The sequence below is a fragment of the Phocoena phocoena genome, chromosome 1 (genome assembly GCF_963924675.1).
Source record: "Phocoena phocoena chromosome 1, mPhoPho1.1, whole genome shotgun sequence".
NCBI lineage: Eukaryota > Metazoa > Chordata > Mammalia > Artiodactyla > Phocoenidae > Phocoena > Phocoena phocoena.
Genome location: NC_089219.1, coordinates 152,756,814 through 152,782,572, shown reverse-complemented (window position 1 = coordinate 152,782,572; position 25,759 = coordinate 152,756,814). Strand labels below are relative to the sequence as shown.

At 51.2% G+C, this 25,759-nt stretch overlaps 1 protein-coding gene across 1 annotated transcript; it reads right to left on the bottom strand.

The window, feature by feature from the left end:
- Window positions 1-22,175: 22,175 nt before the first annotated feature.
- Window positions 22,176-25,222, bottom strand: LRRN2 (leucine rich repeat neuronal 2). Its single transcript, XM_065889257.1, has one exon. It carries the CDS (start codon window positions 24,989-24,991, stop codon window positions 22,853-22,855), a length of 2,139 nt encoding a protein of 712 aa, XP_065745329.1. The 5' UTR covers window positions 24,992-25,222; the 3' UTR covers window positions 22,176-22,852.
- Window positions 25,223-25,759: the final 537 nt, after the last annotated feature.

Here is a 25,759-nt window from a genome sequence, read left to right as displayed (position 1 = left end):
GTTGTAGCGTGTGCAGTCTTCTCTCTAGTTGTGGTGTGCGGGCTCCAGGGCACGTGGGCTCAGTAGTTGTGGCACACGGGCTCTAGAGCACAGGCTCAGTTGCCCCGAGGCATGTGGGATCTTAGTTTCCGGACCAGGGATCGAACATGCGTCCCCTGCATTGGAAGGCAGGTTCTTAACCACTGGACCACCAGGGAAGTCCCCTCCTTTTAATAGACTATTTTTTAGAGCAATTTTAGGTTCACAGCAAAATTGAACAGAAAGTACAGAGATTTTCCCAAATCCCCCCTACCCACACGTATGCATAGCTTCCCCACTATCAACATCTCTGACCAGAGTAGTGATTTGTTACAACTGAGGAACTTAACTTGATACATCTTAATCACCCAAAGTCCATAGTTTACCTTAGGGTTCCTTCCCTCTTGGAGTTGTACATTCTGTGGGTTTGGACAAATGTATAATGAGATGTATCCACCATTGTGGTGTCACACAGAGTAGTTTCACTGCCCCCCAGATCTTCTGTGCTCCACGAATTCCTCCCTCCCTTCCCACTAACTGCTGGCAAGCTCTGATCTTTTTACCATTTCCATAGTTTTGCCTTTTCTAGAATGCCATATAGTTGGAGTCATATAGCATGTAGCCTTTTCAGATTCACTTCTTTCACTTAGTTATATGGATCTATTTCCTCCATATCATTTCATGTCTTGGTAGCTCTTTTTTTTTTTTTTAAAGCACTGATTTATATCCCAGTGTCTGGATGGACCACAATTTATCCATTCACCTATTGAAGGACATCTTGTTTGCTTCCAAGTTTTGGCAATTATGAATAAAGCTGCTATAAACATCTGTGTGCAAATTTCTGTGTAAATGTAAGTTTTTAACTCCTTTGGGTACCAAGTAGTGCGATTGCTGGGTCACACGGTAAGAATAAATTTAGCTTTGTAAGAAACTGCTGACTGTCTTTCAAAGCAGCTACACCATTTTGCATTCCTACCAGCGATGAATGAGAGCTCCTATTGCTTCACATCCTTGCCAGTATTTGGTGTTGTCAGTATTTTCCATTCTAACGTGTAGTGTGTAGTGGTATTTCGTTGTTTTAATGAGCATTTTCCTGATGACATATGACAGAGAGTAACTTTTTTTAAAAATTATTTATTTATTTGGCTGTGCGGCGTGGCCTGTGGGATCTTAGTTCCCCGACCAGGGATTGAACCTGTGCCCTCTTCAGTGGAAGCACAGAGTCTTAACCACTGGACCGCCAGGGACTTCCCCAGGGTAATTTTTTTTTTTTTTTTTTTTAAGAATTTATTTTATTTATTTATTTTTGTCTGTGTTGGGTCTTCGTTGCTGCACGCGGGCTTTCTCTAGTTGCGGCAAGCAGGGGCTACTCTTTGTTGCGGCAAGCAGGGGCTACTCTTTGTTGCGGTGCGTGGGCCTCTCATTGCAGTGGCTTCTTTCATTGTGGAGCACGGGCTCCAGGTGCGTGGGCTTCAGTAGTTGTGGCTCACGGGCTCTAGAGCACAGGCTCAGTAGCTGTGGCACACGAGCTTAGTTGCTCCGCGGCATGTGGGATCTTCCCGGACCAGGGATCGAACCCATATCCCCTGCATTGGCAGGCGGATTCTCAACCACTTGCACCACCGGGGAAGCCCCCCCAGGGTAATTTTTAATGTGCTTCTTTGCCATCTGTGTATCTTCTTTGGTAAGGTGTCTGTTCAGATCTTTTGCCCATCTTTCAATTAGGTTATTTATTTTCTTATTGTTGAGTTTTAAGAGTTCTTTGTATATTTTGGATAACAGTCCATTATCAGATATATCCTTTGCAAATAGTTTCCTCCAGTTTGTGGCTTGTATTCTCATTCTCTTGATTTGCCTTTCACAGGGCAGAAGTTTTTATTTTTAGTGAAGTCCAGCTTATCAATTATTTCTTTTGTGACTCATGTCTTCGGTGTTGACTCTAATTTTACGTGGCCCACACCAAGGTCTCCTGACTCCTGATTCCCTCAGGATCTTCATCTCCTCCCCGCCCTGCTCTTTGAGAACTCCATTAACATAGGCCTTTCACTTCCTCAGATGCTCCTCCCACCTCAGGCCCCCCAACTGTTTGTCCAGCCAACTCCCACCGTCCTCTGAAGTCAACTCAATGAGGCTTCCTTGGGGAGGGGAGAGCTCAGCTCAGGTGCCACCCCCATTACATCTCTCCCAACCCATGTACTTCTACTTCCTTTCACTTGTCACAGTCATAAGATGCGGCTCCCTGCTAAGATGTAAGGTCCATGAAGGCAGGTGGAATTTCTTCGTTGGTCACTGTTTATCTCCAGAGCTAGTGCTATGCCTGGAACATAGTAATGATTATTATAATAGCAAATACATCTACAGTGCTATGTGCCAGAAACCCTCCAGAGCAGGTTACATATTTAACTCATCTGCTCTCTGCAATAACCCCATGAGTGGGTAGTTGATTCCGAGGTACAGTTTGCCCAAGATCACAGAACTAGTAAGTGGAAGAGCTGGGGTGAAACCCAGAAAATTGGGCTCCAAAGTCATCTTTGTTGAATGAACAACTCAGAGAGAAAGAGAAGGAGACAACTAGGAAATAGTATGAGAGAGAAGGTGGTTAAAGATCAGAGTGAATGAAATAGGCACTTGCCTCAGAAGGGCTCCTTAATGGTTGTTGACTGACTGATGAACGGACTCTGGAAGAGAGATGCTACTCGGGCCCAGCCCCTCCTTCCTTCTGGGATGAGCAGCACAGGCAGACAATTGGCGGGACAAAGCCTGAGTTCTTTGCGAGGGGCTCTTGGAAGGCTGCCACGGGGCACATTTTTTTTGTGTGGTACGCGTGCCTGTCACCGCTGTGGCCTCTCGCGTTGCGGAGCACAGGCTCCAGACGCGCAGGCTCAGTGGCCATGGCTCACGGGCCCAGCCGCTCCGCGGCATGTGGCATCTTCCCGGACCAGGGCACAAACCCACGTCCCCTGCATTGGCAGGCGGACTCTCAACACAGGGCACATTAATACTGAGCTGCCTTGGGTAGAGACAGCCTAAGCTGGAGAAAATTACTGCTGAGATGTCTAGGACATCAGTTGAAAAGATTCAGTCATCCCCAGCAGCTCTGACTCAGCCACAGCCCTTTTTAGGGGAAGACAGTGGAGCGTGCAAGAGGCCCCAAGGTCATTGCCCCCATTCCTCATCTGACCCAGTCCTGACCACATTTGGGGTCTCTGTAGTTGTAGACACTCGGGGAATCCATCCCCCCGACAAGTGCCCTTGCCTTTCCCAGTCACCCTGTATCAGAAAATTTTGCTATCCTGTTGTCACGTATAAAAGTAATTTTCCCAGATGGTGAAAATATAATCGAGCAGCTTTGGGGAATGTTCTGCTTCTCCCTGGGGAACACCTGGATGTCATACCCACAATCAACAGGGTTGGTTCCCTGATCTACCTTGTTCTTTGCATGAGTCAAGCCGTTGCTGTGGCCCCTGCTCTTTAAGAGAAGCGCTGTTCACATGGCAAACGGGAACCTGGTGAGCCTCCAGAGGAATAAACAGGTAATGACTGAGGATGGGACACTAGTATCAGGGTTCTTTACTGCGAGCAGTAGAAGCTGACTCAGCAAAAGGAAATTTCTGGAAGGATAAGAGGAGTTCACAGGATCAAGGGAAAGAGTAAAAGAGAGAAAGAATAAGGGAAGGCACAGGAACCAGGGTTATTTTGTGGCACCAATAGACAGTCTCTTCAGGGGTAGCCTTTGGGAGAGAGGTCCCCCAACAGTGTTCTCTTGTTGTGAGTCCAGGGACAGAAAATCCTCAACTCTTTGGCCAGGGGAGACCAAGCCACCTTGATTGATAGCTTCACCAGGACTGGATCCACTGGGGGAGGGATGGTTATCCAAAACAAAATCCCAGTGATGATACTAAAAGATGGAGTTATAGGTAACAGGCACAGAAGGCCCTTCTGAGGATATGAACTGAAACCAAAATGGTGAGAAAGAGCCGGACACAGGAAGAGCGGGGGGAAGAGGGAACAGCAGGTGCAAAAGTCCTGTGGTGGGAAAGAGCTCAGTGGATTTTCAAGGGTCAGGGTGGCTGGCTCTGTCTTCCCTCACAGACTTGGCTTGGGAATGGGCCCATCGCCAGTCCTCAGAGGCTCCCTGGGCCACGTTATGGGGCCAGAATTTTGTTTATTCCAGATGCAACAGAATAGAAGGCTAGGTCCAGAGGCATTCTCCTAGCTCCTGTGATAGGGAGAACAGTGAGGGTGGAATTTTGGTCAAGTCTGTTTCTGGAGGCCTGTGGTGGACCAGGCGCTGTGTTAGGGTCAGTAGACTAAGGATGGATACAATACATGATGTAGTCCTCAGAGCACCTACCCTCGGTTTATTCCTCCCCCAGCCTCGAAGAGGTTCCTCACGTGTACGTGCTGATCAGTACTCAGCTGAGTACCTGAAGGGGATTCGCTTTAGATCTCCAGAGTTCTCCCTTTGTGCAGCTCTTCCCTCTCCAGTTTTCTGTCCTATGAATTCTACCTGCCTTGTACTCTCAGCATCAGCTCCTTAACTCAGGAAGCCCATCAGGATCCATCTGGGTTCCCTCTCCCCACTTGTGGCCTGGAGATTCTCTTAAGGTAGTGAGCTGGGGCAATTAAAGGGATGACCTTATTTATTTCCCATTTCAAAGAGATCGTTGCCCTTCATTGCCTGGTATGCCATGTCTTTTTTTTTAATTTTTAAAATTTATTATTTATTTATAAATTTATTTTATTTATTTATTATTTATGGCTGTGTTGGGTCTTCATTGCTGTGCGTGGGCTTTCTCTAGTTGAGGCGAGCAGGGGCTACTCTTTGTTGCGGTGCACGGGCTTCTCATTGTGGTGGCTTCTCTTGTTGCAGAGCACAGGCTCTAGGCACGTGGGTTTTAGTAGTTGTGGCTTGCGGGCTCTAGAGCACAGGCTCAGTAGTTGCGGCGCACGGGCTTAGTTGCTCCGCGGCATGTGGGATCTTCCCGGACCAGGGCTCGATCCCGTGTCCCCTGCATTGGCAGGCGGATTCTTAACCACTGCACCACCAGGGAAGCCCTGCCATGTCTTATAAACAGTTGTTTCACATATTTTTTCTGGTTTTTGGTTAAGGTGGGAGGGTAAATCCTGACTCTGTTACTCCATCTCGACTCGGAGCCGGTCTCTGGATTTTGGGGACCAGTTTTGGGATGCTCTGTGGAACCTGTGGCAAACTCAGTAGCACAATCCCAGCGGAGGTCCTGAGGCTTTGGGAACAAGCACACTCTGTCAGCTCACTATTCTTTTGAGAAATAGTTCTGGCTTGTTGTCAGCCCTGATAGACTACATCTCTGACCACTGGGTACCACATGACCTTGCAACCAAAACTACTCATCACCATTGACAAGCCATAAATTCAGCCTTCCCAGAGGCACTCCGCACGTAATCAGGTACAGGTGGTATCGGCGGGACTGAGCCAATACCAGTGGCGCATCTAAGTTCTCGTCACAAGTCACTCACACTCAGAGGGTGACCACTGCTGATGCTCTGCTCTGCCACCTCTTCCTCAGTCGACACCTGTGGCCTCAAGAGGAGGTGACTGAGGAGGAGAACAGCCCTGACTGCTCTTCAGAACTCTTCCTGATACAATGACACCCACCCGAAGGGACGTCCCCTGGCACTGGCGCTCTTTCTGGAGTGCCCCTGAAGTGGGGAACAGATGCGGCCCCAGTGGGAGCGCTTTGAGCAGGATAACTTGTTGACTACTTTACTTGGAAAGAGAGATGGCCTGAGGTAAGTCTCTCACTAATTCATGTGCTTTACTAACGGTTTGGCCAGATGGTCACAAACTCGGAAGGGATGAGATTCAAGAATTCGTGACAAGGAAGTTTAGAAAAAAGATGTGTGGACAGGCCTCTTAGAATGGGCACAGAATATGAAATTATTTGTGTTCCGTGTGGATTTGACCAAGCTCCTACTGGTAGCCAGGTGGACGAGGTGGTCCACTTTGTGGATGTTAGTTAGGGTTCTCCCTCAGCACCCCCAGCGTTTGCTCAGTGGACTTGTGAACAGAGTGGCCGTGGTGGCCAGGCTGAAGGCTTGGCATGGCTCAGCCACATCCTCTCACCAAAACCAAGCTGGTTACTGCCATTGTTAAGTGCCCAACATTCCTAAAGCAGGAACCAACCCTGAGCTCCTGACTTGTACCATAATCTAGGGGGACATGTCGGCTCCTTTAGACCACGTCGGTTAATTCAGATAATTGCCTCGGATTTCCTCCTAATTAAGATATAATGTAGCTCCTGATCCATGGAGGGGCTACGGTGTGTTCTCTTGGAACAGATACCCATTCCTAGTGGAATGAGAGTCCCCGCAAACCAGGGTCACATTTGTAATGGTGGAGGTCTGCAGCCCTTTGTTTGTTTGTTTACCCAAGGAATAGGTATCTGGTGAACCAGTTTGGGGCAGAGGGTTCTTACTGCCATGGCTGGGCCATCAGGAGGGTCCAGAGACAGCCTGTGAGGTGGCATATGAGCCAGAGCTAGCTACAGGAATGAAAAGCCAAGTGTAGAAACATCTGTGCTTTGTGTAGGACTCAGTGTCTGTCATGTTGGTGAGGGCAAAGCAGCGTGGTGGTGGTGGTGGTGTGTGCGTGTGTGTGTGTATGTGTGTGTTGCATGCCAACTTCTCATCCTTCCGACCATCTGGGGAGGGCTTTAAGGCAAGAAATGATGAAAGAGCTCTCAGAGGGAAGGAAGGGGGTGAGGCATCCTCTGATCTTTGTCTATTCAGGGTCTAGTATAGTTTCTATCACAGAGTAGTTTCATTTGTTGAATGAGAAAAAGGAAAGAAAAAAAAATGAATGCGTGGATCTGTATATCCTTTGAGTTGGAAGGGATCTCGGAGATTATCTGCTCCCATCCCCAGCCATTCTGAGACTCTCTTTGTTGGCATCCCCCAACTGGTAGCCACATAGTTTTTGCTTGGTATTATATATAAGAATAGTTCTAGCTGAAATTTATCAAGTGCTTACTATCGTGAGGTACTCTACTTTACATGTACTAGCCTCACATATGCCTCAAAATTTGAGGAGGTAATTATTATGCTTATGTACCAGTGAACAAACAGTTTCAAGTTACATTCTCCAAATCACACAATGAGTAAATGACAGTCAGGAATTGAATCCAGATGTATCTGACTCCATGGCTTAAGCTCCCAAACACTATGCTGTACTGTTTGAATATGTATTGTGACAGAGCTCTCACCACCTTACAAGATGACTGTGTTATCATTAGCCAGCTTTGACTGTTAGACAATTTTCTCCGTTTGAGTGGAAACCTGCCTCCCTATAGCTCGCAGGCCCTTCTGAGAACCATTCTCTTCTGCCCCCAGCCATCTGAAGATGGCTCTCCCAGGCTGCAACTGGGGAAAGCTCTCCTCTAGACCCTCACCCTGATCTCTGGAGCCCTTGCTGAAGGGGGCCCAAGTTACCAATGCCCTTTGCGTGTGGCTCTCAGGCTGGGCAAGGAGAGGCCTGACCAGGGCAGAGAGTTTCCGGACCAGTGCCTCCTGTCTAGACACTCTACTGTTATTAATGCCATTTCACCTCCCATTAGCTTTTTTTTTGGCAAGACAAATTCTTCCACTGCTCTGGCCTGCATGGCTGAATTACTGTGGAGCTTAGCTCAAAGCAGGAATTATTATGAGAGGGCAAGAACTGCAAGCCCCCTTGGGTCTGGCCTGAGTCATCTGCGACTCCGGTCTCTGGATCTATGTATTGGGCAGAGAGGGAGGGAGGAGAGGTCGCACACAAGCTGGCTGGTCCTGGTTTGTGAGATGATGCTAAGCAACGCTCTCTGTAGTGGGGCTATGGTGTGTGTGTGTGTGTGTGTGTGTGTGTGTGTGTGTGTGTGCGCGCATGCATGTGCTTGTGTGTGATGTAGCAGAGTAATCTTTTAGAACAGCTGTCGAGCACCTGTCTTAACCTCATCTATCTGGGCCTTTTCTTTCTCATGGGTGTAACTGAATCTCATTTCACTGGAAAAACCCTCTTCCAGGCTGAGCTGAGCTCTGCACATGAGATGGCCTTTGGACTGTCCCCCCATCTCTCCAGCCCCCAGTGCAAATAGATAACAAAGGAGGCTGCGTTTGCGTGGAACCCAGGGGGCCCCAAAGCCTGGCTCTTGTAACCTGGGCCAAGGCTGCAGGCATTGGCCAGCAGCAGCTTCATGCAAGCCCAGGCAGAGTGCTCTGGGGCCCCTGCACGTGTGGGGGTGGCTGTCGCTCTCAGTTAACATGCTCCTTGCAGGGGACCCCATACTAATTGCCTTGGATTTCCTCCTAATTAAGATGTAATGCCGGGGGCTTCCCTGGTGGCGCAGTGGTTAAGAGCCCGCCTGCCAATGCAGGGGACACGGGTTCCAGCCCTGCTCTGGGAAGATCCCACATGCCGTGGAGCAACGAAGCCCGTGTGCCACAACTACTGGGCCTGTGCTCTAGAGCCCGCAAGCCACAACTACTGAAGCCCACGTGCCTAGAGCCCGTGCTCTGCAACAAGAGGAGCCACCGCAATGAGAAGCCCGCATACCGCAACGAAGAGGAGCCCCCGTTAGCCACGACTAGAGAAAGCCTGCGTGCAACAACGAAGACCCAACGTGGCCATAAATAAATAAATAAATAAATATGTGAAAAGTAATATATGCTTTAAACAAAAAAAAGATGTAGGGCTTCCCTGGTGGCGCAGTGGTTGAGAGTCCGCCTGCCGATGCAGGGGACACGGGTTCATGCCCCGGTCCGGGAAGATCCCACATGCCGCGGAGCGGCTGGGCCCGTGAGCCATGGCCGCTGAGCCTGTGCGTCCCGAGCCTGTGCTCCGCAATGGGAGAGGCCACGACAGTCAGAGGCCGGCGTACCGCAAAAAAAAAAAAAAAGATGTAATGCGGCTCCTGATGCACAGAAGAGAAGGAGGGTGAGAGGTCTTGGACACTCTATCTGACCCTCCCAAGTCCCAAAATGGGTAGGGGCTGGGGAGCCAAAGGTGCCCACGGGACGAGGAAGGGCGGTGTGGGCTCTGCTCGCCCTCACCTACCACAGCGCCGTTGGTAAGTGAGGGCGGGCATCTGGGGCGTTTGACCCGACGTTGCCCTTGGCTAGCTGTGTGACAAACGAAGGGCCACATTTCACCCACCTGCCACACAAGAGGATGGCACTGGACAGCAGAAACGGCGTGGGCTCTGTGATAATGACAGTGGTATGCAGGCAAACTTCCCTAATGCTAGTGTTCCCAGGGCGGCAGCTCTGGGGGCCCTGGGCAGAGAACGGGCATAGGGGGAGGACCCCGTTCTGTGCTCCTCTCCCCTGAATCACTGCTCTTCTCTTTTGATTGTTCCCAGGTCTGGGACTTGCTGTTTATCAGCTACAGGGGGAAGATTCAGGATGCTGTAGGGGAGAATTTTGTCTTGCTAAATCTCTACACTTCATGGGGAATGGCCAGTTAGAACCTAGCTCCAAGAGTTGCATCACTTTTTGTACCTGGGGCCTTGGGTCCCTCAGCCAGGCTGGCTCCCTGGGCGAATGGCCATAGATCACAGCCATCTCCTAGCCATGGGGGGAGGACCAGAGAGGGGCAGGAGGTGATGACTGGGCAGAAGCTGGGAAGCCAGGGAGGGTGGAAGAAACCATAAACTCTTCATTACTCAGTGTCACGGAGTAGGGGACAGCCAGATAAATTCACATATCCTGATAACCCAGGGTTCTGGAACAGCCTCCCAAGGAACTCCAGAGTTTGTGCTTCATTTGCATGGTCCCTGCCCCCTTTTTGGCCTATCCTCATTTCCCCATAACTTTGGGGACACTAAAGGCCATAAGACAAGAAAGAGGTCAAAAGGTGGATGGTGGAAGGTGGAAATTACCAGCCCCCTGCGCCTCCCAGCTCTCATCAGCCTCAGGAATCAAGCCTTCATGGCTTCATTCACACATTCATTCACTCATGTAATGAGCACCGACACTGAGCCATGCTGTGTTCTAGGTGCTGGGAGGCCAGGTTGCAGGCCGTTGCTCACAGAACCTAGTGTCAGGAACATGGGCGAGTCTCCAGGGAACACACCAGTGGCAGAGTCCTGCCATGACCCCCATGGTAATACTGAGACTCAGAATCCGGGAGGTAGTGGGAGCCTTCCTGGAGGAAGCGACATCTAGGTTGGGACCCAAAGGATGCCTAGAACTACTTAGATGAAGAGAGGAAGGAGGGTGATGTGAGGGAGAATGTTCCAAGCTGAGAGAACATTGTGTACAAAGGCCCAGTAGAGGCAGCGAGTGTGGTATGTTCTAGCAGTTGGAATGCATTTGTGTGGCTAAATCTCGGAGTAGGAGGGAGTGACACAGCAGATGTACCGAGAGCTAGGCAGGGCTGGGTCGTGAAGGGCAGTGATTTTGTGTCAAGGAGTTTAGTCTGAGGGCAGTGGGAGCCATGAAACATTTTAAGTAGGGAAGCGAGGGGACCGGATTTGAATTTTTGAAGGAGCCCTTTGGAGGCTACATTGCAGGCCGTTGCGGTGGTTCAGGGGAGAGTTGACGGTGGCCTGGACTTCCACGTTCACTGAGAATAAGGCGCTCCCCAGCCAGCCTCTTCCCCGTTGCCCCGTTGCCCTGTGCTCTGTTTGCTGGTGCAGCGAGCTCAGGGTAGGGGTGGCAGCTCACTCCTGTCCTCACCCAGATCGGTCCCATTGCTGAGTGCTCCAGTTACTTGAGCGCTATTGTTCTTGGGCGTTTGCTCGCTACCTTGGAAGACTTTGTTTTCTTTGTCCTTCCCTGGCCTGCTGGAGAGCAGGGCTCCTCAGGGGCTGAGGGATGACCACGAGACCTCTGAGAAGGCCTCTGGAAGGGTAGGACCGCAGGCATTCTGAGGTCCTGGATTCTCATTTCAAGTCCAGAGATTCTGGGGAGCCCCTCATTCTCAGCAACTCCTTTAGAGCAAAGCAGGGTGGAGAAATTGGAACCCTTGTGTGCTCTTGGTGGGAATGTAAAATGGCGCAGCTGCTGTGGAAAACAGCACAGCAATTCCTCAAAAAAATTAAAAATAGAATTGCCGTATGATCCAGTAATCCCACTTCAGGGTATATATAGAAAAGAATTGAAAGCAGGATCTCAAAGAGATGTTTGCACACCCATGTTCACAGCGGCATCATTCACAATAACCAAGAGGCAGAAGCAACACAAGTATCCATCAACAGATGAATGGATAAACAAAATGTGGCGTATACATGCAGTGGAATATTCTTCAGCCTTCAAAAGGAGGGAAGTTCTGACATGTGCTACACATGGATGAACTCTGAGGACATTATGCTAAATGAAGTGAGCCAGTCACAAAAGACTGTGTTGTTGTGGTATCTAGAATAGTCACATTCATAGAAGCAAAAAGTAGAACGGTGGCTCCCAGGGCCTGCGGGGAGGGGAAATGGGGAGTCGTTGCTGAGAGGGGAAAGAGTTTCCATTTTGCCAGATGAGGAGGCTGTGGAGGCGGTTGTACAACAGTGTCAGCACCGTGGGCACTTCTGAGCTGTACGCTTAGAAATGCACACAGCGCTACATTTTGCGTTGTGTGTTTTAAACCACAATTTCAAATGAAAATTTTAAAAATCAGGTGATTTAAGTTTAACAAAAGGCAAAGCAGGGACAAGCGGGTGGGGGGTGGTATAAGCAGCTCCCCCTTTCTGAGGGTGGTAGGAAGTGAGAGGTCAACCCAGATTCTGACTCTCCTCCCCTTGAGCAGCCCCAGGTACACACACACACACACACACACAGAGTCTCTCCTCTGAGCACATATTTTCAACTTAGTCTCTCCTCGATATTAGTAAAAATAGTGGGGAGGCTGAGAGGTGGGACACATGAAGTTGCCTTGGTTCCACACTCATCTAGGGGTGTCTCCGCCTCCCTGTTTCTCCTACTTTCCAGAAAACTGTAGCTGAGGTCCAGCTGGAGGCCAGGGATGGATGGGATGATGACTAGGAAGCCCCTTTCACCCATATGGGGAAAAAGCAGCACGGAGGGGAAGGCTGCGACTGATTTCCTCTTTGCTCAGATGCGCCTCTGGCCTTCCTCACATCCCCCTCGGGCTAAAGCAGCCAGACCCACTGGGGTCCTGGGCATGGGCCTGCTGGCAGCACACCCAGGTGGGCTGGACTGAGGTCACCCAGGGGCTGGAGTGTTTTCTCCGCCACCTCAGGGGTTCCTCAGCCTTCCTCTGCCATTTGGTGTGGTCCATTGCATGTTTATGTTCCCGGGCTCTTGACCATAAACACTGCAGTGTGCTGGGTAGGTTAGATGTACTCGTCTTTCCTAAGCTGTTGGGCCTCTTGACTAGGACATGGTGAGTAACCAGAGGACTTAGGAGGGAAGAGGGGTTGTGTGTGTGTGTGTCTTTCTTAAAACAAGCCTTTTCTTGGCGAAGGCTTCCCTGGCCTTTCCAGTCTCCACTGGGTTGTCCTCCCCTAATCTCAGGAGCTGTGTGCCCCTCAATTCAGCTCTCGATCATCGCTGTCTTGTGTCATTGGCACAATCTAGAAACTCTTTTATTAGCTAAAACTTGATTCCTTCACCAAATGATAGGTTGCTGGAGGGAAACACTCTTCATTCCTTGTCTGACTTTTGAAGCGGGGTCTTAAAGAAGGTCTTTGTTTTATAAAAACATTACAGGGCTGCATCTGTTTCCCATGGGCCTCTCTTAATTTTGGGTCTCCAAATCATTTACTTTTGAGGTGACTGCTGTGTATGATCCTTGCTGGTTTTCTCTTCTTCAGTTGTTAATTGGTCTCCCCACCCCGGTCTTATTGTTTCAATAGCTTTGTGGGTGACTTAAATACTTCTCTAACATTGATTTGGTCAACATCATTAAAACCTGCATTTCGCGAGGCAAGATATGCAATTTCACTTTGCAATTGGTTTGTCTCTTATTTGTTTTGTGTGGTGGTAACTGCCCACAGCCAGCACAGGCTAACAAAGACCTTTGCCACAGGTGCTGGGTCAGGCTGAGACTGCAGTTAAACGGGAAAGAACAAAATTGAGTGAGGGGTTAAGGTTAGAGGGTGGTAGGTTCATTAGTAACTATTTTTGTGTTATGTTGACTTTTGTGTCCCAGCACCACCTGTGAGAACTGGCGAGCTAAATACTCGGTTAACAAGAACCTCTGTGTTGCCCTTCTGACACTTTGATAGTAATTAGGAACATACTCTCAGTTTGCAGTTGTAATTTCCCCTGACCGTGGAAGGCATCTCTACACAGCTGAGCCTGCGTGTGGAAGGGTTAGCTTGGGGTGAGTTTCTTCCAGAGTTTAGAGTTAATGAGTGGGGGTCACAGGGCTGTGGTTTCAGTTCAGTCTAAGGAAAAACTTTTTAAAATGTAGAATCGTTAAACTTGATGGGCCGCCTTGCGAGGTAACGAGCTCTCTGTCACTTAAAGTATTAAATCTGGGATGAGATGATGGGGCCGTTGTGGAGAGAACTCCTGTGGTGGGTGGGAGCTGAGGCCAGAGAACAGTTCCAAACCTGAGAGGAGATTATTCTACATCTTTTGTACTAGGGTACAAACTCCTGTGGACAGGACTGGATTCTTTTCATCCCCATGTCCCCAAGCACCTCATAAATACAGTCATAGCAGCTTGGTTGATTGTTAGTGAATGAATGACTGACCGGGTGGATTGAATGAATGAACCAGTTCTCATCTTCCAAATGGTCCTCAGCACCTGGCCACTCCAGCAGCCAAAGCCAAGGTTAAGTTTCCCCCAGTCCTTCCCAGGGGAACCGGAGTGGGCAATGGGGCTCAGAGGAAAGATTAGAGGTCCTGGAAAGAGGGGCAGCTGGGCAGCTCATACAGTGTGTTGCAAATGCATTGAGCTCCTGCTACAGTGGCTCTCAACCTTGACTGTACATTTAGGACACCGGGAGGCTTTTTAAAAAAGGAGTAATGTCTGTATCTCACCTCTAGAGACTGATTTAATTGGTCTGCAGTTGCTGGGCACCTAGTTGTCAAAGGTCCCCAGGTGATTCTAATGCACAGCCAAGGTTGAGAACTGCTACCTGACTAAGTGCCAGGTGATTTACATCTATTTTCTCATTTAATCCTCACAGGAACTCAAGAGTTAGGTCATTGCTTCTCATAGAGTGGTCCTGGAGCAGCGGCACCCTCTTGGGAGCTTGTGTTAGAAATGCAGATTTTCAAGCCTCACTCCAGATTCGAGGTTGAGCCCAGCAATTTGTGTTTTGACCGCCCTCCAGGTGATTCTACAGCAATCTTTTTTTGGTACGCGGGCCTCTCACTGCCGTGGCCTCTCCCGTTGCAGAGCACAGGCTCCGGACGCGCAGGCTCAGCGGCCATGGCTCACGGGCCCAGCCGCTCTGCGGCATATGGGATCTTCCCGGACCGGGGCACGAACCCGTGTCCCCTGCATCGGCAGGCGGACTCCCAACCACTGCACCACTCCAGGTGATTCTGATGTGTGCTCCAGGCTGAGAACCATAGAGGTACTAGCAGCTCTCATTCACAGATGAGGCAGACAGGTGCAGTCAGCACCCCAAGGTCTCAGGGATAGTAAAGATCACAGCAGGGATTTAAATCCAGGTGTATGTCTCTGTGTAGACACACCACACTGCTTATGGGCAGGAGACTGAGATCTCTTGCTGATCCTGGGTCGATTCTTTCTCCTTCTCTTCACTTGGTGCCAATACGTAGCTCCATCTGGAGCCCAAATGCTTTTGCCCTGGGGAAGCAAAGGGCAGAACATCCCAGGATTCACTCTAAAACAGTTTTATTAGGTGCTTAAAATAGCTTCTGGCAAATGCCGTGTAAAATGGGGACTTGAACAGAGCTGCAAATGACATTTACAAAGTTGTGTGTGTTTGTGCAAACACATGGACACGCACGTGTGCACACAGCTCATGTGTGTGCGTGGGGGGGGGTCAGGGAAGTTGAGGAATTGGGGAAGGGGAGTAAAGGAGAAATAGAACAGGATGGATGATTCTAATCTACTCAAGATTAAAGAGAAGGGCTTGAGCCTGGGTTTCCCAAGGCACTTGGGTGAACCCTGCGCCCTCCCTGGGCCCATGCCTGTCAGACGGATGTTGTTAAGTGGCTGAGTGAGCTCTCATGTGGCTCTCGGGGCTGGGGGACCCATGGGGCTGATGCGGGAGGCGCAGCGGAGTTCTAGGGAGCTTGTAGGTTTTAATGGGCTGAAAGCTTGAAGCTTTGATTGAACGTTAGGAGCAGACACAGGAGCCCCTGCTTTGCAAATGAAAACACTGAGACTTACTTCATCTTCCTTATTTTAAAGGAAATGTCTATGTAAGCAAATCTGAATCCATTTAGGTGCAGAGATGGCGAATGTTCATCAACCTAATCCTCCCTGACAGACCTGCAAATTGTTGTGGGTGGCTCTGTTTCCCTTGGCAGCTCCCAACTAGAGTCTCGAGTTCTACAGCTGTGAGTGGGACTGTAGTACCCTCTAATGCAGTAATTCTTGATCTTTCTGGGGTTTTGGACCCATTTCAGAGTCTTATTAAATCCAAGGTGCCCTCTCTCCAGAAAATGTTACGTATGCATGTGCACAGAAAAACTTGCTAGCCTTCACAGCAGCCCGTGGACTCTCCATCTTTGTTTTTTTTTTTTTTTTTTTTTTTGTGGTACGCGGGCCTCTCACTGCTGTGGCCTCTCCCGTTGTGGAGCACAGGCTCCGGATGCATAGGCTCAGCGGCCATGGCTCTCGGGCCTAGCCGCTCCACGGCATGTGGGATCTTCCTGGACTGGGGCACGAACCCGTGTCCCCTGCATCGGCAGGCGGACTCTCAACCACTGTGCCACCAGGGAAGCCCTGACTCTCTATCTTTGAATGACTGGCTCTAATGGAGGGCCCTAGTCCAGCCCTGCCCTGAGCCAAAAGGTTGACATTCTGGTTCCCCTCCTCTTCTCACTGTGAAGTCAACAGAGATAATGATATCCAGGCCATTAGAAGGCAGGGGCCTAAACCAGATGACTCTGTGAGGCTGGCTTCAGCTGTGAGAGGTGGGACTTCACCAAGCAGTGGCCTCTGAGCCCCGGAGCCAGGCACTGCCACCGCTTACCCTTCTCAGCTGTGGCTCCTCTGCCTGGGCCAGCGCCGCCTCCACGGTCCTGGAGTCCGTCTGTGGGCTCTAGCTCCTGCCCACCCAGCTTCTGTGATCCTTGTCAGTACAAGTGATTCCATCTCCTCTCTATTCTCTGTCGCCAGTACCTGGTTATTTCCATCCAGCTTCATACCGCGTCCCCCCGCCCTGAGAGGAGTGTACGCCACTCACTCCTCGTTTTTGATGGAGAACCTGGTGTGGGTAGGTGAGCAGAGCATGGGAATTCAGTATTAGAAGACTTGGGTTCAAATTCCAGTTCTACCTTTATTGGTTGTGTGACCTTGGTTATTTAAATTTTCCAAACCTCGATCTCCTTACCTGTAAAATGGGAATAATAATCGTATCTGTACAGCATAACTCACTGAGTTATTACTAACAGCAAAGAGAGAGTAAGTATCAACGAGCTTAGTAATGTGCCACCATGTATTGCCCCTTATTCTTATCATGTAGGTTGAACCTAGGTTCTTTCTTCCCTCCTCACAGGCTGATAGCCTGATCCTTTTTGATTTCTGAGGGTAGCAATGAAGGAATGAGGAATAGTGCCTTAGCATTTCCTCAACCTACTTTTGTTCTCTTGTTGCTAAGGGAGCTGCCGTTTCCAACACTGGCCCTTCGTGCTCTAAGACATCCACAAGCAAGACAAAACCGGGTCTCTTTTTGTGCACAGTAGGGGTGGGGACTATGGCAATTTGAAATTTCTACAAACGAGGCAGAGGGGAGCTCTGGGTTCCCTGGCTGGGGACTATAGGAAAGGGAACCTGGAGGGGCACAAAGATTTGGAGTGTGTGGTGGAGGCGGAGGGTGGGGATACTGATTCACAGCTGTAGCTAGGCAATGGACGTTCACAAGAAGCACAGCCAGATTTTGCATGCAGATGAAAGGAGAAAGGCTCAGGAGGGCCCTGTGGTATGAGAATGATACGGGCCACTGGGTCAGAAGGAGGCCATGGGGACCGTGTTTTCTAATTGATGCTATAAAATGGGCACAGAGGCCAGAGGAAGCAGTGACAGGACTCCTGCCACCTAGATTCTTGCTTGGTGCATTGCTCAGCTCAATGTTGAGCCTCCGATGAGCTCCTGACTTGGCCAGCCGACGTCTGAGCTCAGAAAAAAAAGGAAGCCCGTGGGCAAGGGCTGCTCTGGATGCAGTTCTGATCCGCAAAGAAGAACGTTGGTGAGGAGAGAGATCAGAACCTCCAGAGGAAGCCGCTGTGGAAGTTTAGAGTTCACAGTATCTAAGGAAGGAAAGGATGAGGGGGCAAAATCAGACACCCAGGCTTCTAAAATACATGTTCCAAAAATTCAGAGAAAAGAATTATAAGCTATGATTCTCAAGAGAATATAGTTCAAGAGGTTTTAAAATTGAAGTCCTGACAATAAAGCCACAAATTATCCTGAGTTTAAAAAAAGAGGGCAGCATCTAAAAATATATGTGGCTGTACAGAGGGTGCTCTAAAATCTGCACACAGATTTTAGAAGTTCTCATGTTCTCGAAAACTACTGGCATACTTTTAAAGCGTATAAATTTGAATATAGCAGAGCAGTAGTTAGAAAAGAGCTTTTGGAATCAGACAGCGTTTGAATCCTGGCTCTGCCACCTACTAGCTGTGTGACCTTGGATAAGTCCTTTAGCCTTTCTGGGCTCTGATATCTAAATTTGTAAAAGGGGGGTAACTGTAACCACTTTATAAGGTAGCTGTGATTGAAATGAAGTGGTGCGTGTGAAATCCCTACTAGGGTGGTTAGCACATAGTAAATGCTTGACTTTAGGCATTATTACCATTCTATAAAAATTACAAGGAGATACTCTTAATCAAAGGGCATCTGTAAAAGGATAGCCCAAATGGGTAACAATCGTACTGGGAAGGCTAAGGACAGGTTGATCTGACATGTGTGAAACTTATGAGGAACACACAAGTGTTCTTTTGGTAAAATCATCAAGAAGGAAGGTAGACGTCAGGCCTGGAACAGCCAATGCGTTGTCAGCACATTGCATTTGCAGTGTCTTTGCAACACTCCACGGCGATGCGCTGTCAGGGAAGAGGCAGGATAAGGACTCCTGCCACTGCTGTTTCTCCCTTGGAATGACTGACTGCTTGAACAACAAACACAATTAAGATGGAAATTAAAGCAGTGAGGATCATCCCTCACTACCTTACATAAGTTCTGGTCTCTGTTATGAGGCACTGACAGAACTAGCAGATGTGATGGAGGAGCCTTGGTCTGCATGAGCTGCCTTGAAGAACCATGGGGAGAGAGAGAGCGGTCAGGATCTTGCGAAAGAGTAAATGTGGCTTTGATTTTCAAAAATAGGGGAAAAGATAGATTCAGGAAAGAGAGGTACACTTCGTGTCCACCCCCAGCAAAGTTCTAGAAGCGATGGTTAAATGGAGATGATTATTGCAGTGGTCTCCTAAGTGACCTCTCCGCTTCTGCCCTCGGCCACCCCACACATCCATGCTCTGTTCTCAGTCTAGCAACCAGAGGGATCTGCTTGAGCCAAATCATGCCACGTCTGCTCAGGACCCTCCAGTGTCTCCCCTCTTACTGAAAGGAAAAGTTCAAGTCTTCCAGTGGCCTATGAGGCCCAGCATGATCGCCCGGCTACTTCTCTGCCCTCAGGTCTCCCAGGTCCTCTCCCTGCCCCCCTCCCCCTTGCTCCAGACACAGCGTCCTTGCTCTTGGCGTTCTCCCTTGCTTTCCTCTCTTTCTGGAACACTCTTCCCCCAGATAACCGGTTGGTTCCCTCCCCCACAGCATTGCTCAAATGTCAGCTTCTCAACAAGGTCTTTCCTGAACCCCCCTATGTAAACACCCCTATCCCGACTCATCCTCTTCCCTGACTTATGTTTTTCTCCATAGTACTCACTACCACCCAATATGCTATATATTCTTACTTATTTGTCCTGTTCATCAACTTCCTTCCCTCACTAAAATGCAAGGTTCATGGGCTCAGAGATTTTTATCTGCATCCCTAGTTCTTAGAACTGTGCCAACCGTATAGTCACGTTCATTAAATATTTGTTGATTGGGAGGCAGAAGGGAAAATGGGAAGAAGGAAGGTGACTGGAACACTTAGAAAGAGGTCACTAGACCAGAGTGACCAACCATCCTGGTTTTCCCAGCACTGAAAGAGGTCCTGAAACAAGGGACTTTCAGTGCTGAGACCAGGAAAGTCCCAGTTGTTCACCCTACACTAGATCAGCCAACCTCATTGACTTCTGCGATACGGGGACTAGTATGAGAGCTGCCAGGACTGCCTCACACTCTCTCCTGCTATTGGCACAGCCCTCCAGGAAGTCCGCCTCCTGGGAGAGTGCAGGAATGTGGGCCTCAAGAGAGTGTATTTACATGGTTTGTACTGACAGTTGGCTGAGCGGCCACCTCAGATGGGTTGATTGATGGGCCCGTGTCGGGCTGGTAGGAAGGCTGCTGTGGTAGTGAGCCACAGAACTGTGTCCTGGCCCGAGTCTGCTCCACCATCTGTGTGGGCTGCGGCTGAGGACAGAAAGGCAGGATAGGATCTTGCAGTGGCATGCTCCCGCCAGGGACATATACAGTCGACAATTGAGCTGGGTTTCGAAATCACCTCAATAGATGGAAGTGACAGGCTCTCTGTAACAACTTAAAATCCAAACAGTGATAAATATTGCTTTCTATTTAGGGTTTAAAAAAAGCTACCTTACATGTCCAGAAGAGACCAGGCTAAATAGCCGTTTTGTTTGTTTTAAACCCAGCATGTTTAGTTGCCCACGCACTCAGACTAGTTTGAAAGCTAACTGCAGCTCAGCTCTCTTTCCAGGAGAAAAGAGGCCACTCACTCACGTCCTTTCCCCGGCTCACCTCACTGCTCTGGGGCAGCCACACGCTTAGGACCAGGGAATCCAGCTGAGAGAAAGGCTAAATCACCGTAACTGCCTCCCCCCCACCAAGAAGGGAGTCGTTTTCAAGGGCTCAGTGCCAGGAGCCCCTGAGGACATGGAAACTGGGAGCCAGAGCTGCACCCCTCTTCCTCAGGGCTCACAGCTTCCACGGTTCCCTCAGGGCTTCCTGCCTATAACCGAGGAGTCTTTGGGAAAGGAGGGTAGCAAAGATGTCTTTCAACTTCCAGCCTTTCCATCCTCCGACCGCAGGTACCTTTACAAGTTATTGCGTGCTTGCAGGACCTAATGTGCGCTGGGGTCACTTTTTGGGTTGCTCTGACCGAGCCCTGAGGTCTTAGAGGAGTTCTGGGGTGGTAGGGGAGGAGTTGATGGGAGAGGGTTGCAGGGCCCACAGGCTTTACAGGGCTCTGGGTGCTTAAGGGACCAGCACCAGGATTCTCCTTTCCATGTGGGCCCATCAAAAGAGGCAGCACCTGCCCTTCATCCTAGACAGGAGAGGCGCTGATTTCTAACTTCAGTTTTCCATGATCAGCACAGGCCCTGGCCTGCCTCTTCCCCACAGAGCCTCTGGATCACAGAGGATGAACCCTCACCAATGGCAAATAGGCGGGATCCCACAGGCCAGCCCCAGTTAGTTGGCGTGGCTGCCCGGAACTTGGCTATGAGGTCCCAAAGCTTTCCCAGCTCCCTCCCCTAAAGAACACGTAAGTTGCCCATGGGAAAGAGCACATGTGGATGGAGCCTGGTGACTCAGGGCAGTGGGCTGTCATTTTGAAATGGGGTCGAGCAGCCCAGCAGTAGAGGGGGCAGGAGCTGAGGGACCATCCTCCAGCCCCGCCCCAACTCTCTCACGGGACCATAACCTGTACTGCTGTGTAGAGAAAAGCTGGGACCCTGAGCAGAGGAAGTGAAACATTCTAGCCACCGCAGGCTGGAGCTCCATGGTTCTCCAAGTGTGGTCCCCAGACCAGCAGCAAACTTGTTAGAAATGCAATTCTCAGATCCCACCCAAATCTAGATCAGAACCTCTGGGGGTGGGACCAGCCGTCTGTGTTCAGCCAGCCCTCAGTGATTCTGATGCAGGCTGATGTGTGAGAACCCTTCTGCCCGAGAGGACAAGGCTTCTAAAGTGGCTGTTTGCTGAAGGTCTTCAGAGAACCCTGCTCTCTTTGTGCTTACCGAGAGAGAAGCATCACCGTCTGGCTTGGGGTGAGTGTTCTCTTTCTAGGTTCCATGGGGTCTGATGCTCTACTGGGCTGGCTTCCACCTGTGTCTACATTTGCAACCTTAGGGTGACTTAGACCCCGCTTCCTATGAGTCTGCTAAACGTGTCTGTAGCGCAGGAGATGTCAGGTTCACGTGGTGCTTCTTTTCAGTCTCAAGAGACCCATCTCAGAAACGAGAGCTGTGGCCCAGCGGCCTTCTGCTCTGGAACCGCCCTTCGGCTGCCGCAGCAGCCCCTCCCCTTGGCTCTTCTGCGTTTCCCAAGATGTTTCTCTTCACATTTGGTCCTAAGAAGTCAATCCGTGAAAAAAAAAAAAATACTGCAAAAGCAAACCAGGCTCACTGCAGCTTATACTGAAATGGACCAGCAATTGTCCCACAGCCCTCCCCTCCCCAAATCCTCCGTCACCCCACAACCCCCTCCTGCCCCAGTGAGCCCAAGTTCTTGCTGGCTTGATGATCGGCAGTTCCCTGCATGACGCTGCCTCTTGGGTTTGTTTAATTAGAAATAGGATGGGAAGTGCTTCCCATGCTCTGGCATGTTAATTTCTTATCACAGAAAGAGAAGGGGTGACAACATTTGGTGATGGAAATTTCCACTCTCTCCATCTCCAGGTTTTCCTCCATTTTCCTCTCCCGCCCTCTCCTTGTCTCTTCTTTCCTCTCGTGCCCGCCTCTCCTGCTCTTTGTCTCTCTTCTCCAGATCTCCAGGCCCTTTGGGGAGTAGGCCCAGAGGCGCCTGGCGGGTCAGAATTCAAACCTAAAGGGAAAAACTGTGCTCTCTCGCACCATGTTCCTCTCTCTCTCCTCCCTCCTCTCCCATTCCAGCCCCTTTCTGTCACCCTCAGGCTTTTAAGAGATTCAGAGCAGAGAGCTCTTTAGTCATACTCAGTATTCAAAGGATTATTTTTCTTTTGTTTCCTTCCCCTCCCCTTATTATTGTTATTCTTATTTATTTTTATTTTTTACAAAACAGGAGAAAAGAATGAACTGGGTTGGGGGAGGTGACACATTTCTCCACAAAGGTACAAAATTGCCTATAGAAAGTCATCCTCAGAGTGCAGGCCAGAAGGGTGCCGAGAAGAGGCGTTCTTGGGCATCCCTCTCCCACGTGTCCTCCTGATCCAACTGGGGCCCCACTTTGGGAGCAGTCCCCCGAGGCGGGGAGGAGAGGCCTCCTTCAGCTCTTGCCCAGAAGGGGGAAGAGCAAGCAACTGAGACTGTACAGAGACAGAGAAGAGGAGGGGGCGCATCCTGCGGGCCAAGGGCCTGAGGACACAGGCAGGGGACATCCAGGCCCAGGAGCCCCTGGGTACACAGACAACTGGGGAGGTGGGCCGCTTTAGCCAGAGTCCTTCCTGTTCCTTGGAGATGCTCCTCAGAATGGCAGCGGAGGAGCCCTCAGAAGGTGAGGGCAGTTTCTGGAGGCCGCAGGAGCACCCCCTAGGGCCACAAAGCTGGCTGTCTTGGTCCAGCTTGCAGGCCTCAAGCACGTGGATCCATGTTACTTTCCTGGCAGGGTACCTGGCCCAGATTGCTTCCCTTTTGGTAAAAAGTAGTCCTAGTTATTTCTCTACTGCTGAGAACAGGCTGAGCTTCAGGAATTTTGTGACAATGGTGGTGACAGTGTCTCCCCTTCTGAGGACCTGGGCAGCTTCCTCCCCGGATTCCAGTGCAGGACAAGGGGTGCAGATACCACCCGGGCTGAGGGGGTGCTCCAGCCCCAGAAAGCCCAGGCTGGAAGGAGAGGCCGCCCACCCACTCCCTGCCTGGGCTGGCCAGTGCCAAGGTGGGCTGCCAGCCCGGCTGCCAGCAGGAGGATGGTGAGAGCCAGGATGGCTATGAGCCCAGGTTGGTCCCCTAAGGCTCTGTGACAAGGAGTGGCCTCTTTAGTCCTGGCCCATACACATGCCAACTGGGTGTGGGCATCAGCAAAGGCCACTTGCAGGCAGGCCCAGTACTCCGTGGCCTGAAGGAGGCGGGTGATGTTGTAGCTGTGGGTACCCCGTGGCAGGCGGGCCACAGCAGTGGCCCTGTGGCCCTGGAGGGCAGAGGCACTGGACCAGGTGAGGTTGGTGGAGACTGTGTTGGGTGGGGAGACCCAAGATAACAGGATGTGATAGGGGTGAGTCTCCTGCACCTGGAGTTCCAGACCCCATCCCTTGCCTCTGCCTGGCTGCAGGGGAGCCCGGCCAACAACCACACTAACCGTCTTAGTGTCAGCCCCTACCAGGTTCTGGGCCACACAGGTGTACAGCCCTGCCTCTTCCGCTGTCACCCTCCGCAGCTCCAGGGTCCCCTCAGGGTACACCCGGTACTTCCTGCCTGCCCGGGCAGCCGTCAGTCGAACCCCAGCCGGAGTGACCCAGTAGATCTCGGGTTCTGGTTCAGCCAGCGCCCGGCAGTGCAGCACCAGGCTCTCTCCACTGGCCACCTGGAGGCTGGGGGGGAAGCTGCGGGGGGAGATGAGGGGCAGGCAGTGGTCCGTCATCTCCCGGAAGGGCACCTCCCGCACTGGGCGGCGCTGGAGGTCTGGTGGCTCGGCACACAGGGTGGACTGAGGCTCGATGAAGCGGACATGGGTGCCCGTGGCATTGGCCCAGCGGATGACACAGTCACAGCGGATGGGGTTGCCATGGAGACCCACCTCCTGCAGGTTGGGCAGGGACTCCACTGTCTGCTGGTGCAAGGCACTGAGAGCATTGTTGTTGAGCATGAGGGTCTCCATCTGGGGCAGGTGATGGAAGGCGCGGGGGTGGATGAAAGACAGCCGGGGGTTGTTGGTGATGTCCAGCTTGGTCAGCTCAGGGAGGTTGACCAGGGCAAACTTGTCAATGGAAACCAGCTCCTCCATGTTGTTCAGCCCCAGCTCCTTGAGGTGCAACATGTTGGCAAAGTCGCCGGGCCCCACCCGCTGGAGCGGGTTCTTGTTCAGGTCTAGGAACTTGAGCCCAGGCACCTGCTCCAGCGCCCGCCGCGGTACCCGGGCCAGAAGGTTGTCATAGAAGGAGAGGCTCTCCAGGCTTTGAAGCCCCTCCAGGGCGTAGTCAGAGATCTCCCGCAGGTTCATGCCCGCGAGCACCAGGCTGCGCAGCTTGGCCAGGGGCCGGAAGTTCATGTCCAAGATAGCGTCCACTTTGTTGCCGCCGATCATGAGGATTTCCAGGCTGGGCAGCATCTCGAACCAGCGGCCGTCCACGGCCCTCAGCAGGTTGGAGTTGAGGTGCAGCCGCAGCAGGTTGCTGAGGCCGGCGAAGGCCCTTGGGGCGATGCGGTAGAGCTGGTTGTGGTTGAGATAGAGTTCCTGAAGGCTGGCCAGCCCTGCAAAGCTGTGGTCCTCCAGCCGCGTCAGCTGGTTCTCCTCCAGGTGCAGGCTCAGCAGCTGGGGCAGGGCACGGAAATCACAGTCTCGGGTGTCTGAAAAGCTGTTCTGGGACAGGTCCAGCTCTGTGAGATTGGCCAGGTAGCCGAGCTCACCCTGGTCCACGCGGACGATGCCGTTGCTCTGTAGCAGCAGGGTCTGCGTGCCTGCGGGCAGCGCCGGGGGCACAGCTGTCAGGAATAGGTCATTGCAGTCCACGGTGGTGGCCTCGCGGTAGGACGACAGGGGTGTATACCAGGGCCGGATCTGGCAGGCACACCGAGGGGGGCAGGGCACGTGCCAAGGTACCACGGGCACGGTGGCAATGGCACCAGCCACCCAAGCTAGCAAGAGGGGGGCCACAAGCAGCCTCATGGTGGAGCTGCAGGGCAGGGGACCGTCCACAAGAAGAGTCTGGAGTCCCTGTGCTCTTAGCGGTTTGCAGGCTGAGGGTCAGCAGCCCTGCCAGGGCCCGGGGAACCACTCTCCCTGGGCAGTCATTCTATGCAGGGATGGGTGGGCATCATTTCCTGCCCTCCTGGGTGCGGCTCTCCATCCTTGTCCACTGGCGCTCGGTCTGCTCACTCATTGCCATGCCCCATCAGGGCAGCCCTGGAAGAAGAGGATGCAGAGTTAAGGAGGTTGCAGAGAAGCTGAATCTACTCCCTCCTCCTGTGTCTCCCCTGTTTGACTCAAGAGGTCAAAGGAGCTGAGAGGGGTGGACAAGATCAGAGCCAGGGCTCCTGGATTCTGTCCTACAGTCCTTAGGCTTTGTTGTCCTTTTCTTTGATCTGCTGGGGGAGTGACTGGGAGTCTTCAAGGAAGGGGCAAGAGACTGAGCCTTGGAAGCTTCCAGTATAACTCGCAGAAGGGGTGTGTGTGTGTGTGTGTGTGTGTGTGTGTGTGTGAGAGAGGGGATGGCTGAAATTGTCATCTTCAGAGTCCTTCTGAGCCCAGAGAGGTGTGGAGTAGATTCTCCAACCTTCCTCACATCTCTCCTCACTGAGTAAATGGGAAATAAAGCGACAGTTTTCAGACATCCCTCTGAGCAGTGTGGGTAGAGGGTGGTAGAAACAAATGCGGCTTCTAAATTCCAGGGTGCGCTCCCAGGACTTTGAAAGTTGAAAGGCAGTGGACCCTGAC